Raw genomic sequence first — 19,052 nt, forward strand, 5'->3', positions numbered from 1 at the left:
TTACATACCATGGCCACAGGCTGCATTTGTTGACTGGTTTTCTCGCCCTGTGTATAATTTGCACAATTGGACTTCTCTGCACATGAACACACTGATCAGAAATGAGAGTTTTTTTTCTTTATTCAAACGGATGTTCTCTGTGCACATGCACTCTGTGAACTGCAGCTATTTGCTCTAATGCTTGTGGTGTGTTTCTGCCCTGTCTGCATGTCTTTACAGTACACGCTGCAAGGGAGTGTGCCAGGCTAAAATGGGCGATGGTATGAACACGGGGTTAGGTATACTCTTCAGACATATTCAGGGGCTCAGTGTTGGCACAGCAACTGTGACATTCCTCTAGAAGTGGATAAAAAGTAGAGCAGCAGAGGCTCTCAACTCTCACAGAAGGGAGAAATGTTAGGTCAACTTGAAAGCTTATAGCATGGCGTGTTCTGCTCTGTATGGCTTGTAGCATAAACAATGACATCAGAAAATCAGTGGATATAGTGTAATGAAAATTAGCACAGTTTGAATTAAGACACGGGAATAATGGTCTGTGCACAGATGTGTTTGGAATAAGGCATGTGCTTGTGGAGGTGAGAGACTTGCAAGGATTCATGCTGGCGAGGTCAGACCGCCACAGACGTCACCGGGCACAGCAGTCTGGTTTGGCTCGGTGGCGATGCCTGTAATCCACATAACGTGTAATGGTGACTTTTACAGTTGGTGTTAATTTGGAGCCATTTGTAAGAAGTGCTCAGCGCCTCAAAGATGATGTATATGTTCTGATGCCCAGCTGCGTGGGTTGGTGAGACCCTACAAAGGTCGCCAGAGTTGCTTCATCAGTGTGAGTGCCTACCACATAATGAAACAAAGCACTTTGTCTTTTTTAGCACGAGGCAAATGTCCCCTTTAAAAGCAAAAACCCTTACCACCCACCCATACCAACTGACTCATTACTAGCTACACTAACATAGCACTTTTATTGCATTGATTTTGGCCTGGACACTCTCCTGAAAGCAAAGATGTGAGGCAACCTTAGACCCTTTCCATGTATGTGTATAGGAGCTCTGACAGCTTTGCACTTGGGGTCATCTGGCAAAAACAAAGGGAGGCTCGAGCTTTGGGACCTCTCATCGGTCGTGTCAATGACTCCATGGAAAAGGAAAGCAAAAACAATAAAAGGCCTGCCGCCAAAGCCGCCTGGCTCACACCAGCCAGCGAGGGAAACTGTGTGAATACTTAATTAGTCCAGCATGTGACTAGTCCTGCTTCTCACAGCTCGGTGCCCGTGACTGACAGCACGCCAAACCTTGAAGTGACGGAGCAGGGGAGGTCACGGGGGAGGAAGGGGGAGAGGAAGCAAGGGGAGCTTCAGTGTGTCCACTTGTCTCACGCGATCTGGAATCACTGCAGCACCTCACATCATTGTGCTTTCATCCAGCTTGTCCTGCGTCACCTTGTAAGAATGCAATCTATCCACCAACTTGAACTTGAAACTGTGTGATAATTTGACGCTGATAAAAATCTGCTTTCATGACAGTGAAGGAAATAATGATGGGCTTAGCTTTCAAAGTGAAGTTTTTCTATGAGACAACAACCGAAGAAGAGAATCTGTCTGTCGATCACAACAAAATGCTGATTCTCTTGGGACCTCCAGAGAGGCTTTTGAAGATGAAGTTCATCTTCGTGACAAGTTTCCATCACAGTGAAGAAAACTGCAGCAGTTGTTACTGCCATAGCACGCCCCTACACTCCCTGCAACTCTTTGTATATTTGCGGTTTATGTCACAATCTCAATATTTAGCTGAACACAAGGATCGCAATTTATCATTCTTCTTTTACTTACTTTTTCACTATTTTCCAGCACAGACAACAGAATTAAAGAGATATCTGAGTAATAATCCTCTCCCCTGGCTTTACAGTAAACAAGCATTTGCTCCTATTATCTTTCCCTGATGAAATATTAGGTGATACAAAGAATACAACGAGAAACAAGTCCCAAAAATTTCCTGGACATTCCAGAGCTCCAGCTCCGAAGTCTGCTTTCCTTGCGTCTGCCGTCAGTTACTGTGGATCTCTGCCATGGAATTCTTTGCTCTCTTAAATTAAACCCTTCACCAGGCCCAGCTGGTTCACAAAGTAGAGAAAAGGGGAGACGGAGAGGAGGTTGGAGAGGAAAAGAAGCAAGCAGATACTTCTTTCACTCTTCTCACGTTTGGCTTCCTTTCTTTTGCTGCTATTAACACCTCATGTCTGGTCAGCACAACCTCTTAGACACCGACTGCCGAGGAAAGAGTGAGACAAAGAGAAAAGAATGGAGAAACAGGGAGAGCAACAGTAAGAGAACAAGATCGAGAGCCGAAGACATTGTTTTGATTAATATCCCTTGTATTCCTTCGGTCCTGAAACGGAGAATTACCTTACCTAACCCCAACGGAGAATGAGCAAGGCGTTTCAGTGCAGAGATTGAAACCAGATACTTCTGTTCACACTGGCTCACGTCCATCACTTGTACTGGACCCGAGTTTCAGAACATGACTGGTTACTGAGTGAACTAACCATACTCTCTGGACGGTTTTATTCCAAAGAGCGATGGCACAGCACAACAGAAGGTTGTGAACATGGCTGCCTGTCCCTCGTCACATTTTCATTCCACTGAAAACAAGGCTCCTTCTTTGCCAGAGAAGGTCTAGACGTGTATTTACTCGTGTGTCCTCACTGAGAGCATTCTCAAACAACACCATCTCAAATGAATTACCGCTATTGAGCAATGCTGAGTTATTCACAGCCACGCCATCCCTAATTTCACCTCAACAACCTGCTTGTGCACTTGTCACTGCACAGCTGTGAAAGCCAATGGTCTTTTCTGAATGGAAACTGGCTAGTAAACCATGTTTCTGTCACACTTTTTTCTTTTAGAAATCTAAACGGAGGAAACTATGATGCATTGCAGTACCGCATCACTTGCCTTCCAGTTTCCTTGGCCCCCAGTCCTCCCTCCTGTGTAGTATTGGGTTTCTGTCCCTTCCATCTTGTATTTAGAGTATTGACCTTTGGTGGGGTTCCTTTGTCCAAGGTCCAGAGGCAGTTGGGGCTTCAAGTGGTCTCCTGGGTTTCCTATTTCGGCTTGAGAGTCACTGAGAAAATTAGGTACTACATTAGCGCACAGAAATCCTTCAGGTTGTCAGCAATCAACTAAATACTGGGAGCCGCACCAAAGAAAAGTGATGATTGGATATCGGGGTCATGGTGCAGACTTTCCATGTGTGTGGTTCATGACAACAAACAACATTGGTGTAGACTTCCAATAATGTGTGAGCTAAGACAGGCCTATTTGTGTGAGCTGACATGTTGTAATAATAGTAGTCCAACAAAAGCATGCTTGTTTGAGCTTACAAGATGGTGTAAATATGGCTAAACAGAGAGCTTTGTCTAAAAACTCTGCCCTCCGTCTTTCAAATATACAATCAGTGGATGGATGCCAAACTGACAAAGGACCAGATTTTGTGAGCACATCCTTTCACTTTGACCCTGAAAATATAAAACCTCCATTTTTTTTGACATGGGAGGGTTTATATTTTCCCGGTGTCTCATGATGTCAGAACTACAGAAAATAAAGCTCCTTTTCCGTTCTGTCTTGTCTAAACTCTCGGTTACACTCACACACCCTCTCAGACTGACTTCTGCATCTTGTCCTGTGATCTCAAATCAGAAAGTCAAGTTCAACGTGGCAGGTGCTGGTCAAACACGACTGCCAAATTCAGGTTGGGTTAAGCACATGTGAGCACAGGTGGGCCAGATGATGGATGAATAAGCTAACAGTCTCCACAGTCCCACCTGTCTTCACTCTCTTTTCATGGTTTTCTTCCATTGACACGCAAAATCTCTCTGTTGCGCAGACTGTGCTGTATATTTCCAACGCTTACACTGAAAAACACCTAAAACTGACCGATCAGACGTTCTGTGAACCGGACACTTGACCAGATGGTACAGTTTCAAAGGAGAATTTCATCTCTTATTTTGTGTCATTTACATTTTACAGAATGTTACGCTCACTGATAACACAGAATCCTTATGTCAATACCAGAAACAGTACAGAGGTGAAAAGCCCTAGATCATTCTGATTTATACAAGAATTGATTACTTGTGATTACTCTGTGGTGTGTCGGAGGATGGTTGAGCAATCAAGGAGAATCACGCTGAGAACTTTGAAGGAGATGGATTATTGCAAGGACGCTTAGCTTAGTGTCTGGGCTCGCATTGCACGCCCTGTCAGCTTGCCAAGCCCTTGGCAAGGTCAGTGCCCACATTTGTTTTGACTAGGTCATGAAACTCCACACTCCATCTTTCTCTCCCAGCACATTCCTCCCCCTCGTCAGTATCATTACCTGCACCCTGCAGTTCGCTGGACCGACTCCAAACTTTTACCCTCCGCTCTGATCGCTCCTTCTTGCTCGCTCCCTCCTTCAACTTGTTTCCCATGCTTAGTTGTTCTCACCCCAGATTTTTTGGCTTACAAGTATTGATGAAAATAAATTCCTTGGTGGACTAGCTTGTTGGCAGCGCTCGAATTTCTTCTGGGTTCAAAAACAGTCATTACTCCAACCCGTTTGTGTCTGATTGGAGAACTTGTTCAACTCACAGCCACTTTTAATTCACCTCTGAGAAATACAGCTCTGACAGTAATGTTCCTAACATGCTCTAAAACATTCATTCCCATAAGTTAGCCCTATAAAATAGGCATTTATCACTCTGGCAGGTATCTGGAGATAGTTATGTTCAACTTAATGCATCAAGATGTGAATAATATTACGCCTTCTTTAAGCATTTCACTTCAATTGTAACATGTTTTGAAATGTCTGACATGTGAAAGTGAGGCAGAGATGTTCTATTGTGTTAAATTTCCATTTGTTCGTTTGATTTGGACATTTTTGACATGTTGCTCTCAAAGGAAGGTGGCAGTTGGTCTTATAGTTTGTACAAGTCAGTAAAGCCTTTGTGTTAAAGTCTTTTCCAACTGAATGTGATAATGACACTTGTAAATGTGCTTATTTAAAGATTCAAGGCTGTGATAAAATGGATTTTGGTTTCTTATTTTTTAAAGTTATCGCTAGACATGTACTTATTTTAAGGATCTTCCAGTTCAGTCTCTTGTTAAGCAGGTGGCGAGCATTTTATTTCATGCTCCCCCTTTTCACACTTTTTTCAATGTCCTTGTACTTTTTTCGCTTTTCTTAAACTCCTGTCAGCAAGCAGAGACCCCTTTTGGGATATGTCTTTATTTATGCATCAAGTGAAACCAAAAATGTTTGTAGGTTAGTTTTTGAGCTTTGGGTCTCATAAAGAACAGATTGCTCCCTCCAGTGTTTAGAATACAGAATAACCAGAATAACCACCATGTCTGTCTCTGTCAGGGGAAGTCAACTCTGTCCTCTGCTCCCATAGTACAGCCCTTGGCTCCAGAAACATACATCTGAGTCAAGTGTCTATCAAATGTAATTAAGCACACATGATATTGTGTCTCGTGCCATGTAATTTATTTTTTTAATGTACAGTACGCTGCACTTACAGGTTCTGGTAAATGTTCTGGTGAAAGATTGAATGATGGCTTATTTTTCTTAAAGAGTAATTAGTGCAGAAAAAAAGCCCACAAGTAACTCATTACAGGCACAGTTAAGAAAATGGTTCTTTGACTGTCTTTGCCCCCATCCACAGTTTGTAGCACAGTAAACTTCACTTTGTTTCTGTCTCTCTGCCCTGCTGCTTCGCTATCATTTTTCTGTAGGTTATGGAAGTCTAGGAGCTGGAGGTCTTGGAGGCGGCGGACTGGGAGCTGGAGGCTATGGAGGAGGTGACTACTTGTAGCCTAGAGCTAAAACTGGAATTGGTGCTGTATGTAAATGTTAAACTCAGCCACCTTTAACCTTGTGTGTCATTAAGGTGCTTATGGAGGATATGGTGGAGGCGCCGGTGGATTTTTCCCAGGAGCTGGACAAAAGGCTGCCAAAAGAGGTACAGCGGATGAGAAACGTCTGGGTAGAAATGTAACATGAATTTCCTACAAAGGCACCGTTTTTCTTGATTTCTAATCCAACTTTCCTTCAAAAACCTTTGTCAGTTCAGAAAGCTCTTAAGTGCAACGTAAACGGAGGGTCATGATGGATTTATACACTAGGTTACTGGAACCACACAATATTAAGTCTTGCCTTTTTTCTTTTGATTGCACCGGTGATATTAAGTGTCTTTCTGCTCTCAGTCTCCGAATTCGAAATCTCGAAATATGTCAAATTCCAGGAGAAAGTAAGTAACTTCTTGGACTACAGTAAAAGATCTCTGAGGAGGTAGAATGGCCCTGGTGTGCCATTTAAAGTTTACTTTCAGAACCAGAAACATTTTTTCCTTCTAATGTTACACGAGCTTGTGTAACCACAAACTACAGCGTCTGAGAGTTCACATGTGGTCAGTGGTCTGCATCTTTAAATCTACATCTACTAAACAATTTACACCGTGTTTCTCATTCACCCATTCACACTCACACTCAAATGGCAGTATCTTTTGGGTTTTGGTGTCCTGGAATGGAGCGGCTCACTTTGCAATTGATGGACAACCTGCTCTGCCACCTCCAGATGACGACCCTCATAGGAAGCATGTGCTATCAGTAGAAGTATCGTCCATGTTAACTGTAATTCTACTGCTTTGACTTTCATTTTACTCAGACTGTGGTAGTCACTCGCCTTCCTACTTGTTTTAGGAAGAAAACAGTCATATCATCTGGACAAACATTGAGTTTGTTCAAGCAGTGTCTCAGATGCATTGCGCAAAACTCTGTCTGATGAATTTCGTTGGTGGCTGTTCTAAGTTTTTCATATTGACAAAAATCACATTATTTACAGCTGAAACTCTGGTTTATTGCGTTCACAGGTGCAGGAGGCCCGCTGCTACCACAAGGGGGTAAGCTCATATTTGGCCCACTGACAGACTACTGTACAGACTTCAGACTGTGCTGAAAACAGACTGAAGCATTTTCGAACTTTGAAAGATCTGCATGCTTGCATGTTATGAGAAAGCCAACGTGAATGTTTCGTATTAATGGTAGCTCAGCATGAAAACACTGCTTGGCAAACATATGTGTATTTTTATCAAGCACTTGCAAGCCGAAGACAGTTTGAACCTCAGCAGAGCCCAGCGTGACCTTAAGGTCCGCGCTGTGGTCATGCACGTGGTTTGATTTAAATCAGGCCGTCTGATTGAGCATGAACTCAGAAGGGCTCAGTCATGGCCAGGACTGTACTCTGGCAAAGAGTCTACTCTTAAGTATTGGTTGGCAATGACAAAACTTCAGTCTCTAGAATCAGTCTGCGCTGTTTTCATGACACTCAAAATAACAACTGCTTCCTTTGAAACATCACAGATAAAACAAATCCTTCCCTTGCCAAACTTTTCCTCACCAAATCTCCCAGACCACATACTTACAGGCAGTGTGCAATGTCTGTCCAGCATAGTATGGGGAATTTAAGATTAAAAATGAAAAAACAACTTTAAACAAATAAACGAATATGTTTTATCCTGCTGCCAAGCCCCCTTATAAGTGAACCTGACAGCTCATTTCCTGCATGAGGGGATAGCCAAAGAAATGAGGCATTTGATGAGGCAAGGAACATGCCATGCATGCTGACTGCCTCTTCACATTACAGTAAAAGTCAGCCATGTTTCTTTTGGTCATGAGGTGATGACAAACTGGTGAGCCAGATTAGCTGCTCTCAATAGCAGTGACCAGTTAGTGGATCTGGCACAGACTCCTTTTCAGTATCACTAGGCCCTCTAGTGGTTATGGGATGCACATATCATGGCATCTCATGTTTGCTTGTCATAACTCCAAATGTGTTCTTGACTCCACTTTAACTGAATTTGACTTTAACCTCGGATCTTAAAATGTTTATGTATGTTTTACATTCATGTCTGGACCCTTTATGAACAGGGGCTGGAGGAGTAGGTGGGGGTCCTGGCGGCGCTGGAACTGGAGCTGGAGTGCCGGCTAGAGGCAAGACACACACATCATTTCTCCCATTCACTCATTTTTTATTTTATGCTGTGCTGTTTTCTTTTTTCTTTCTTTCTTTTTTTAAATGAAAAGTATACTTCAATCCCAAACTGGCTCCTGTCAGGTACACTGAAATTGATTTCTCTGACGAAAAGCCAGTTTGGGCTCCAAACAAAGAACTTCTCTGACTGTAATGAAGTAATACATTTAAAGAGAGCTGTAAACAGTGTTGCAAAATCATTGGAAGGCATAAATCACAGTTAGAATTGTTTTGAACTCAGCACCTTTACAAGAAAGACGTGTGTTTTTTACACTATGTATTTGTCATACTTCTCTCAATGAGCTAAGTAACAGTTCGTGTTTATTTTCAGTGCCTGTTATTCCTCAGACTGGTCTTCCAGGAGGGGCTGCTGGAGGTGCAGGAAAGAAAGCTGCCAAAGTGCCAGGTTTTGTAGACTCAACAATAAACTCATGAAGCTGAAGGCAGACAGGATGCAGTTCACTTCACAGCAATGCCACATCCAAATAATTTTCCATTTGCATGAGGCGGGTAGTTGGTGTGGCTAGAAATGTTCTTTAAAATATCCCAAAATTATACATTTTTTAAGTAATCAAAAGTTTTACAAATGCTTTTTTAAAGAAATGCTTTAATGTCCCTCTTCGTGAGTGATTTACCCCCTTTGTGTGATAATAGCTTAACCACTGCTAGAAGTGTAAAGAACTCAAAATATATTTAATACAGTAAAACAAAGTACTAATGGCATAAATCAGTTACACTTGAACTTGTTTTATGGCACTCTCCTGACATGATCCTTGCTTGTGTTGCATCAATTCACAGATGTACGTCACTTTGGATCAAAGCGTCTGCTTCATGAAATTGTAGAATTATAAATCAAAGATATATGGATATTTTCCCCACATGTCACAAATTATTATTTTAAGGACTGCTGGAAAGTTAAACATCCTAAGACTCTTGTTTTCACAGTTTCTGACTCTGAAAAACTGTCAAAATTACACCATTTTTCTAAGTTAACATGCTTTTCAAACCCACTGGCAGTTTGGGGATTCATTGAGTTAAATACAGCAGAAGTGATCCAAAGTGCTTTGTAGAGAACAAAAAAAAGAACAGAACCCAGCAAAATGCAAGGAAAACTATACTGATATACTGTCTGTGGAAAGCAAATACTATTGTGAGAATTATTCCTGTCATACATTTCCATGTATTTTCCTTTGAAAACATTTAAAGTATGCTTTGCGCTAGTTTTCTAAACCAAATGTCTGATACGGTCATCTCTCCTCAAAAGTAAATTTCCATGATAATATATAATATGAACAGCAAATTAATTCATGAAACACATTTGAGCTGAAGTGATTTATTTTGGCTGAAACCTCATGAAAAATGACCCCATTACATTAGAGTGTGATTACTGCCCACTTTTTAAACTGTTGAAATAAAAGCTTAAGCATTAACATGCGCTGTCTAACTCTTTCATGTGTTGAGGCCAAACACAGCAACGCCTCTCCAGATACAGTAAATGGTTGCATCAATCACAGCAAGAATATAGCCAACAAATAAGCCAACAAGTAGCCAGTTTTGTTTTCTGCATCCTGTTTGGCTTCATTATGACAGTTTCTGTGGTTGATAGGTGTTTAATTTTCCTGGTCAACATTGCCGTGCATGACTGGGGAAATAAAGATCCCTCTCTTACATGCTGTATTTTACTGCGGTTGCAAAAGCACATTATTGTTCTCTCACTGGCTGTTGCAGGGGTGGGTGTGCCTGGACTTTACCAAGGTGGATTGGTGCCAGGAAAAGGTTTGTCTCTTTCATTCATTAATGTCAGGCACTATTTACCACGTGAATTGTCTGTGCTTTTCAGTATTGTGCAAGGATTTCATGCAGCTGCTCTCTGGTTGCTCATGGCTCCTCTAGGATTTGGTGGACGTGGAGTTCTGCCTGGGGTGGCCACTGGAACTGACCTGAGTCCCAAATCAAGTAAGGATTACTTTTTTTTAACCTATGGCTGCAAGCTGATTTGTGATTCTCTCATTGCCAATGAATATCAAGCACACTTCAGTGGAACACACACTAAAGCAAAATGAATTGATGCATAAAAAGTGCTAGTGGTTGTCAGAGGAAATTATATTGATTTCTAAGTAGCTTATCCAAATAATAATACTTTGGAACCACAGTGGTATGTTTAGTTTCAAGTCCAGTGTTCAGTTTGCTGTGTTAATGTCATTGCTACATATCTGTTCAATATTTACATGGAACTAATCTTCTTCCACATTTGCTTGACTGGAATTTTTTTTTTCTTATACAGTTGGAGGAGGAGGACAAGTAGGCCCAGGTAACATTGTCTGTTATTTTACAGACAGACTAGTCTATAATGGTATTAGCTGACAAAAATGTTAATATATTTCATCCATCACAGGAGGCCGTGGGTATGGTGGACCAATGCAGCCAGGAGTTTTCCATGGATATCCCCTTAAATCACCCAAACTGCAAGGTGTGATATGCATCTATACAGTAACTCTACATCTAAGAGTTTCCAGTCTTCTGATAATATGATGTGTTCATTGTTGCTATTTAATTTTTGTTGATGTTGCAATTTATTTTTCATACAGCATACAAAACATCTTCCATGCCTTATGGCCTGATAACCAATGGGCACTTCTATGATTGATGTTACAGAGATAAGTCTGTAACTTCTGTAACTGACACAGATTCTACAGTTCTTGCAATCAGAATACACACAAAACATGAAGCATGGTGGTGGCAGCATCATAATGCGGAGATGCTTCTCAGCAGCAGGCATCAGAAGGCTTGTAAAAGTAGGGGACAAAATGAATGCAGCAAAGTAGAGGGAAATCCTGAAGGATACCCTGACGCAGTTTGCAAGGGAAATGCGACTTGAGAGAAAATTTGTTTTACAGCAAGCCAATGACCAGAAGCATAAAGCCAAAGCTACGCAGAAATGATTTAAAAACAACAAGGTGCAATCCAGTTGAGAATCTGTGGCTGGACTTGAAAACAGCTGTTCACTCACAATGCACATGCAACCTACCAGAGGTTGATCAGTTTTGCCAAGAAGCGTGGTAAGATTGTGTCCAGATGCTGTAACTGTGGCCAAAGATGCATCTACTAAATACAACCTTAAAGGGGATGAATACTTATGCAATTGCCTATGTATACAATATATATATATATATATATATACAATATAAAAATTGTTTTTAAAGGCACTCTCCACTAAAACCAGGTCTTTGGGGTACATGGGATATGTGTTAGATGGCTTGAATAACTCTGTCAGCTGATGAATTTGGTGGACTGGACATTAGTATATGAGGACGTTGTGTTATGGGCCAAACATGCTTCACAGGTTTATCACTGCTGCAACCACAGGAAGCTTACCTGTTTACAAATACAGTGTAAAATTTTGCGACCAAGTACTTGGGGATTATCTTTTTTTTAGCTTGACTTTCATAATCTCCTTAGTGGTAGTTGTGAACAAATATTTTATGCATTTTTGAAATAATTTATACTCCACATGACCAAGTTAAATTTAGAGCATGTATACTGCAATTAGTAATATGGGCAATGACTGAAAATTTCATTCAAACATGTTATTTCAGTATTTTGTTGCATATAAACACATGTGGACACAGTCATACTCCTTCATCTTCTCATCTGTTTTTGCTCTTCAGGGGGCTATGGTGCAAAGCCTGGAGGGGGAAAACTTCCCTTTGGTACAAATACTTTCTTATTTTACATTTTAGCAGAGATTTGGCATCAGTGGAAATCCAGCAGTGATGAGGTGACACAATATGATGTGTGTTTCAGGTTACGGGGGCTTTGGTGCTGGTGGAGCTGGACTTCCAGGAGGACAAGGTGGCGGTGGGTCAAAGCCTGGATATCCTATTGGAACTGGTGTGTGTTTTTACAAATGTTCTGTTTAATGTTGCAGAGTACGAAAGTTTTTTAAAAAGCCAAAAAAAAAAAAAAAACACTTTTTTTCGCTATGCAGGAGTGGGGCCTGGGGGCATCTCTCCTGCTCAGGCTAAAGCTGCAAAATATGGTAGAGTCCACACCAACTGAAGACAATGCTTACTTATCAAGAAGAATATGGAACAAACTGTGTTACATCAGTACAGAAAAGATTTGTGAGTGACAGATGACTCTGCACTCTGCTCCAGGTTTGGGTGGTGTTGGAGGCGTTGGTGGTGTTGGAGGTGTTGGAGGTGTTGGAGGCATTGGAGGCGTTGGAGGTGTTGGAGGTGTTGGTGGCATTGGAGGCGTTGGAGGTGTTGGAGGTGTTGGTGGTATTGGTGGACTGTTTCCAGGACAGGTGCCAGGAGGTATAATATTCAGTAAAAAACCTAGAAAACTAAATTCTGTCTATCACCATCCTAGCACTGTCTTGTTTGAAAAAACATTACATTGTTACTAATATATTTCACACTAAACCAAAGACTTTGCCATTCCTTGAGTCTTCAGTAACCATTCCCTCTGTTTTAATATACCTATGCTTTGATTAAAGTATTGTCTTTTGTTTTCTTGTCTTTTAATATTTTAACTGTAGGGTATGGAGCTGTTTCCAAAGCTGCTAAATTTGGTGAGCACATCTGTGTTTTTGAGTATAACTGCAGAATATTTGAATTCATAATGTCACACATCTTTTTTCATAATATACAATTAATCATTCTGTCAGTGCCAAAAGGCATAACACAACTTCTGTAATAGTATCTTGTGTTGTCTCGAACTTCTCAATTTATATGGGCAGATTCCACCTGTTTGTTCTACTGGTGTTCCCTAAACAGGAGTACCAGGAGGTGTCCCTGGAGGGGTACCTGGAGGAGTGCCAGGAGGTGTCCCAGGAGGTGTCCCAGGAGGGGTACCTGGAGGGGTGCCAGGAGGTGTCCCTGGAGGGGTACCTGGAGGGGTGCCAGGAGGGGTACCTGGAGGTGCACCAATTGGAGTTCCAGGGGCTGGATATTCACCAGCGGCCAAAGCTGCTAAATATGGTATGGTGTAAAAATGTGACACTACAGTTACTTTTTTTCCACATAATGTTAGATCATATGTCTTCAAAAGCAGCCAATCATTTGTCTTTCCCCACTTTTACCCTAATGTAATGAAGGCCTAGGAGGGACAGGGAGGCTGGGAGCAACAGGAGGACTAGGCGGAGCAGGTCTGGGTGGAGTAGGAGGACTGGGTGGAGTCGGAGGACTGGGTGGTGGAGGATACTCTGCTGCTGCTAAAGCTGCTAAATACGGTATGTTATCGGTTTGATTGTTTATCTATTTTTCTCAAATAAGTAAATGTGATTAAAATGAACCATGCATGCTCTTGCATAAATAGTAAGATCTAAACTAAAATGCACCTTGAAGACATTTCATTTGTCCTCCAAGAGGCTTCTTGAGCTCTAACTGACTGATGGAGAATCCAGATATGTATTATCAAACCAAACCCTTGACTAATGGCCCATTAACGACTTAAGGCTAGCATGCGTTAGAGTGTGAATCATTGTGAAACACAGTGCAGAGATGATTAGAGGTGTTAAGGATGGCAAAACTTTGTGGTGAGAGATCTCAAAATTATATCATAAGTACCTGGCAGCTGAAGTGGTAGATCCTGAAGAGCTCCTCAGGGCACGATGCTCCTCTGAAGACAGTGATGTTGACAGTCTGGACAGAGAAGCCAGATAGTTAGAAAGAGGATGCCTATTGTGAAACTATACACCACACATGTCTTGGGGCACGAGAGTCTTGGGTTAGTCTTAGGCCATTAGCAGCAGGATTGGGTATGTATGCTTTTGTCTTTGACTCTCCATCAGTCACTTCAAACTGAAGAAGGGTCTTGAATGAGAGGTGAAACCTCTTCAAGAACCAAAAAGAAAAGTCCACTCATCTTCTTAAACTCTTAGAATTACCATGACCTGGATGACTGACAATCTACACAGACATTATGAGATTATTTATTTTCCACAGGGGTAGGAGGACTAGGAGGAACAGGAGGACTTGGTGCAGGAGGACTAGGAACGGGAGGACTGGGAGGAACAGGACTAGGGGGCGCAGGAACATACCCTGGTGCTGCCAAAGCTGCTAAATATGGTAAATGGAGATTACTATTATCCAGTCTCAGAACGTGTTACTTTGCTGAGTTGATCTGGAATCTAGGCTGCAGTGCAGAGTGACATATGAGGCAGAGAACGTCAAAGGCCATGGAAGAAGCCTAAAATATATACAGTATGGTTTATTTTTTGATATCCCTCCCTTTGAGACGCCTCGCAACTCAACGGTCTTGACAGTGCTCAAATCCTCCTCCTGGTACTGACTTCAACAGCTTTAGCCTGTCTTATAACAATTATCAAAACGCAAAGCCAGCAAATTGGAAGTGATGTTTCAATTTACAATATCATTTAGCGGACACTTTTATTCAAAGCAACATACATCTGACACTATATATAACACAAGGTAGGACTAAGCGCTAAGGACTTTGCCTAACTCCTCACTGGACAAGTGTGCCCTTACCGGGATTTGAACCACTGATCTGAGGTGGACGACCGGGGTAAACCCAGAACTCACTAGAAGGATTATGTATCTAATCTGGTCTGGGAACACCTTCAGATCCCTCAGGAGGAACTCTAAAGCATCACTGAGGAAAGGGACATCTGCAATGACCTGCTTCACTTGCTGCCTGTGCCACGATGGATGGATGGATGGATGGATGGATGGATGGATGGATGGATGGATGGATGGATGGATGGATGGGTTAATGGATGGGTTAATGGATGGATGGGTTAATGGATGGATGGGTTGTCTCGAATAGTAATGAAATGCTGATTATTTTCAATACCGGCAAACACATTCCATTTTTAGTACCTTTAATTAAATTTACTGTGGAAACTGATTGTCTTCCACAGGAGCAGGAGGAACAGGAGGACTCGGAGTAGGAGGACTTGGACCAGGAGGACTTGGAACAGGAGGACTCGGAGTAGGAGGACTTGGACCAGGAGGACTTGGAACAGGAGGATACCCTAGTGCTGCCAAAGCTGCTAAATATGGTAATTAGAGATAACTATTATTCAATATCTGAATTTGCCACTTGGTTCTTGTGGGTGGATCTGGGTTCTAAGTAGCAGCACACAGTGACATGTGAGGCAAAGAACACCAAAGGCCATTCTCATTATCAATAAATTCATCAGTTTTACTATATTAAATCATGCTATCAACTTCCTCTTTAATTAAATTTGTCTTCCACAGGAGTAGGAGGACTAGGAGGAGCAGGAGGACTAGGAACGGGGGGACTGGGAACGGGGGGACTGGGAACAGGACTGGGAGGTGGGGGATACTCTGCTGCTGCTAAAGCTGCTAAATATGGTAAGTGAAATTCAATCTCAGAAAAAAAAACAGTGGCAAAATATAATTGCAGAACAAAATAATTGCATTTGATGAAGTATTGTAGGTGAGTGTGCATATTTATATGAATCCTTTTTGTCTCAAAGGTCAAGGTGGCGCAGGGGTAGTTCCAAGTGGAGGTAGAGGAGTAGTTCCTGGAGGCTCATTTTTACCAGGATATGGCTGTAAGCAGCTCCACAGACTTTTAATATACACAAGCAGTGATAGTTTATTATTATGTCAAAGGTAGAAGATCACTGTTAACCTTTTTGGGCTGTATTCTTTTGCAGCTTTGGCGGCTGGTGCCAAACCTCCTAAATTTGGTGAGATTTTGATATTTACAATTTAACACATTGTAATGATTGCCATGTCACAAGATGTAGCATGACGCGTCCCTCTTATTCATCGCTGTTATACTCATTGATGTGTATGTGTAGCTTACTGTTATGTAAATCCATTGTTAGAATCACAAGTTTTGGAAAATTTCATCTGAAGTTTATTAATTGATTTAGCTTAATTTGCAAAGGAGACAGTGGTAGTAGCTAATAAATTGTGCCAATTGACAGGCGTCCCTGGAGCTGGCCTAGGAGGAGGAGGATTCCCAGGGGGAGCAGGGCAGGTGCTGCCTGGTGGTGGTTTTGGTGGTAAGTTATTTAACTGATTTCACTTCATTGTCCTCATTTAGTCTTCATTTTAGACCCAAAGTGCTTTGTGTGCAACATAAGAGCTTCTGAGTTTTCCTTCATGATATTTCTGTATGATCTAACAAATTTCCATCCACAAACATTATGCTGATTCCTTGCAGGGTTTGGAGGTGGTGCTGGAGTCAAACCCCCAAAATATGGTAGGGTTTATTGTTTGTTTATGTTTATAAATTATAAAATAGTTGGCTAATCTGATTTCTGGATCATAAATGCAAAAACACATTGTCATTTATGGTATATGTCTGCAAATCACAGCAATGTTGGTACACTTTTAAAGAGGAAATGTGTCATTTACAGGTAACTACAGTTAAAAGCAATGTTAATGTTGAATACAACAGTAACAATGAAGTCTTGTGACAGTAAACCTCATATTCTACAGCAGAGTCCTGCAGTCAGTTCTAAAATAATTAACTATGTAGTAATTATTTTTAAGTAAATATTTATACAGAAAATATCGCTACAGTGTATTTTTTAAATTCTACCTTTTAAAATAATAATAAATTAATGATGCAATCTGCTGTATTCACCCTAAACAGGAGTAGCAGGAGGAGCTGGAACAGGTTTAGGAGTTGGTGGACTGGGAGTACCAGGAGGAGTACCAGGAGGAGTACCAGGAGGAGTACCAGGAGGAGTACCAGGAGGAGTACCAGGAGGAGTACCAGGAGGACTACCAGGAGGAGTACCAGGAGGAGTACCAGGAGGTGGACAATATTCTGCCGCTGCAAAAGCTGCTAAATACGGTTGGTAAAATGAGCACACCAACACAATCAGAGACATTTACTTGTAACTCAGTTGTTTCCATGGTAGAAAGGACAGAACTTTCATCAATTACAACCGTGGTTTCTCATTTTACATAACATTAGCTATTGTTATGTTTTAGTCCCTGCAAATTAATGATGCAACTTGCTGTTTCCCTGAAAAAAGGAGTTACAGGAGGCGCTGGAATAGGGCTAGGAACAGGAGTACTTGGAGGAGCAGGAGGAGTACCGGGAGGAGTACCGGGAGGAGTACCAGGAGGTGGACACTATTCTGCCGCTGCAAAAGCTGCTAAATACGGTCAGTGAAGTGAGCACACAAACAGAACCAGAGACATTTACTTGTGAATCAACTTATTCTGTAATACAAAGGTTGCAACATTTGGCAATTACAAGTGTAGTTTCTCCCCTAGTATAGTCTTATTCATTGATGTATTTTATTACCTGCAATCTAATGATGGAACTTGATTTTTGTCTGAATAAGGAGTTGCAGGAGGTGCTGGAGGAGGGTTAGGAACAGGAGTACTCCGAGTACCAGGAGGAGTAGGAGGAGTACCAGGAGGAGTAGGAGGAGTACCAGGAGGAGTAGGAGGAGTACCAGGAGGTGGACAATATTCTGCGGCCGCAAAAGCTGCTAAATATGGTATTGAGAAATAGGCCTACCAACTAAAAATGATGCATTAGGAGATATTCAGTGGTGTATAATTCTGATTGGAACTGTAAAATTTTAAATAATTACAAATACATTTTCTGATCACTATCTTACTTCTTTCTTAGTTTTTATTGATTAGTGTCTAAACTGCTCATTCATACAAATTTTCTTGTGTGTTATCTGAGGATAGTTTGAAGAGATGGAGCACAAAATTTGTACAATTGATCGAAGTTGTTGTTTTCCCTCCAATTAGGAGCAGGATTAGGAGGAGTCCCTGGTGGAGTACCTGGAGGGGTTGGTGTTCCAGGTACTGCATATGCTCATTGGTGAAAAGACACTATAGCCACTATTATTCTAGCATAAGGTAGCTTCCTATTGCAGGAACTCGGGGCAGGTGTAAGCTAACTGGCTTCTTCAACCCTTTTAATTCCTTTGGGATGTAGGATACGAAAGCTCAATCACAACATTATCTTCAACTGCTGTAAAACAATGACAAATGGAAGTTACTAGACATAACTCTGTAGTGTATAGGAAACAGAACAATGGAGGGTTTATTTAGTTAGCCTCCATGGTGACATATATTGTTGGATGCAATGCTAAAGAGGACAAGACTGCTACTTGACGAGGACATCAAAGTAGCAGTTGTTGTCCTCTCTGAATTTAACTAATTAGACTTGGCCTTCAAGATTATTTAGTCACTGTCAAGCACTAAAGCCCTAAAACAGCTTGCAAGTTTCTGCAGTGGAAAACAGCCTGATGTCATTGTTACTACTATTTATCATGCAAAGTGTAATGATACACATATTGATGGGAGCATGTTTTTGTTTGTTTGTTTGTTTGTTTTGGCAGGATATCCAGGTGGTGTTAAACCACCAAAGCATGGTAAGGAGTACATGAGACAATTATAAAAGCATTTGTTGCATTAGCATAATTGCTCACGCTGTCCACCAGGAGTAGAAGATTTTGAGCCGTGACTGTAAACCTCCCTAATATGCATTTCACTGTTGTTGTGCATTTGGTGTCAATGTGTCAAATCCTAGAAGCCTATAACAGTTTCAATAAAGGGTGGAAAGTCATGAATACTAGAAGCATTGTTGTGAGCATTTTAGGAGGAGACAAACTTTTCAGGTCCTATTTATGTCAAAATTTAGCAAATAATAATAATAGTGCCATCAAACTATTGAACTCTTGCAGGGGGCATTGCTGGAACAGGAGTTGGAGTTCCAGGGCCGACGCCGGGTACAGCTGTTGGTGGTGCTCCAAATGGTTCTGTTGTGCCAGGTGGTCCAATTGTTCCTGATAGAATACTATTTTCTATTTTCTTAAATGCACCTTTTATTCAAAATAAGTTTTGCATTGCGAGTGACGTTTTATTGTGTTTACAGGAAAGGATGTTGGTCTTGGTGGAACTGCCCGACCAGGTACAATGAAATATCAAAACTGATCTCCAAAAACATTTACCATACACACATTTACATACTCGTGTTATTACAATATTTATAGACAGGATATGGGAG

General features: G+C 41.5%; 1 protein-coding gene across 4 annotated transcripts in view; it reads left to right on the top strand.

Annotated features, from left to right (window-relative positions):
• The window catches only part of elna (elastin a), a 40,996-nt gene that overhangs the window by 20,496 nt on the left and 1,448 nt on the right, over positions 1 to 19,052 (top strand). For 2 of the 4 annotated variants that reach the window (XM_055012442.1, XM_055012441.1), the window contains exons 6-35: positions 5,768 to 5,833; positions 5,923 to 5,994; positions 6,904 to 6,933; positions 7,961 to 8,023; positions 8,395 to 8,469; positions 9,792 to 9,839; positions 9,957 to 10,019; positions 10,348 to 10,374; positions 10,459 to 10,533; positions 11,732 to 11,773; positions 11,868 to 11,954; positions 12,052 to 12,102; positions 12,221 to 12,382; positions 12,607 to 12,639; positions 12,845 to 13,048; positions 13,165 to 13,299; positions 14,015 to 14,137; positions 14,950 to 15,090; positions 15,290 to 15,406; positions 15,532 to 15,609; positions 15,715 to 15,747; positions 15,991 to 16,068; positions 16,230 to 16,268; positions 16,665 to 16,868; positions 17,053 to 17,184; positions 17,368 to 17,526; positions 17,789 to 17,842; positions 18,385 to 18,417; positions 18,730 to 18,816; positions 18,921 to 18,956. In XM_055012442.1, the coding sequence (XP_054868417.1) occupies positions 5,768 to 5,833; positions 5,923 to 5,994; positions 6,904 to 6,933; positions 7,961 to 8,023; positions 8,395 to 8,469; positions 9,792 to 9,839; positions 9,957 to 10,019; positions 10,348 to 10,374; positions 10,459 to 10,533; positions 11,732 to 11,773; positions 11,868 to 11,954; positions 12,052 to 12,102; positions 12,221 to 12,382; positions 12,607 to 12,639; positions 12,845 to 13,048; positions 13,165 to 13,299; positions 14,015 to 14,137; positions 14,950 to 15,090; positions 15,290 to 15,406; positions 15,532 to 15,609; positions 15,715 to 15,747; positions 15,991 to 16,068; positions 16,230 to 16,268; positions 16,665 to 16,868; positions 17,053 to 17,184; positions 17,368 to 17,526; positions 17,789 to 17,842; positions 18,385 to 18,417; positions 18,730 to 18,816; positions 18,921 to 18,956 (2,547 nt within the window). The remainder of the gene's footprint in view (positions 1 to 5,767; positions 5,834 to 5,922; positions 5,995 to 6,903; positions 6,934 to 7,960; positions 8,024 to 8,394; positions 8,470 to 9,791; positions 9,840 to 9,956; positions 10,020 to 10,347; positions 10,375 to 10,458; positions 10,534 to 11,731; positions 11,774 to 11,867; positions 11,955 to 12,051; positions 12,103 to 12,220; positions 12,383 to 12,606; positions 12,640 to 12,844; positions 13,049 to 13,164; positions 13,300 to 14,014; positions 14,138 to 14,949; positions 15,091 to 15,289; positions 15,407 to 15,531; positions 15,610 to 15,714; positions 15,748 to 15,990; positions 16,069 to 16,229; positions 16,269 to 16,664; positions 16,869 to 17,052; positions 17,185 to 17,367; positions 17,527 to 17,788; positions 17,843 to 18,384; positions 18,418 to 18,729; positions 18,817 to 18,920; positions 18,957 to 19,052) is intronic. The other 2 variants (XM_055012443.1, XM_055012444.1) reach the window with 2 other exon arrangements.

Source organism: Amphiprion ocellaris, chromosome 7, assembly GCF_022539595.1.
Source record: "Amphiprion ocellaris isolate individual 3 ecotype Okinawa chromosome 7, ASM2253959v1, whole genome shotgun sequence".
In the NCBI taxonomy this organism is placed as follows: domain Eukaryota; kingdom Metazoa; phylum Chordata; class Actinopteri; family Pomacentridae; genus Amphiprion; species Amphiprion ocellaris.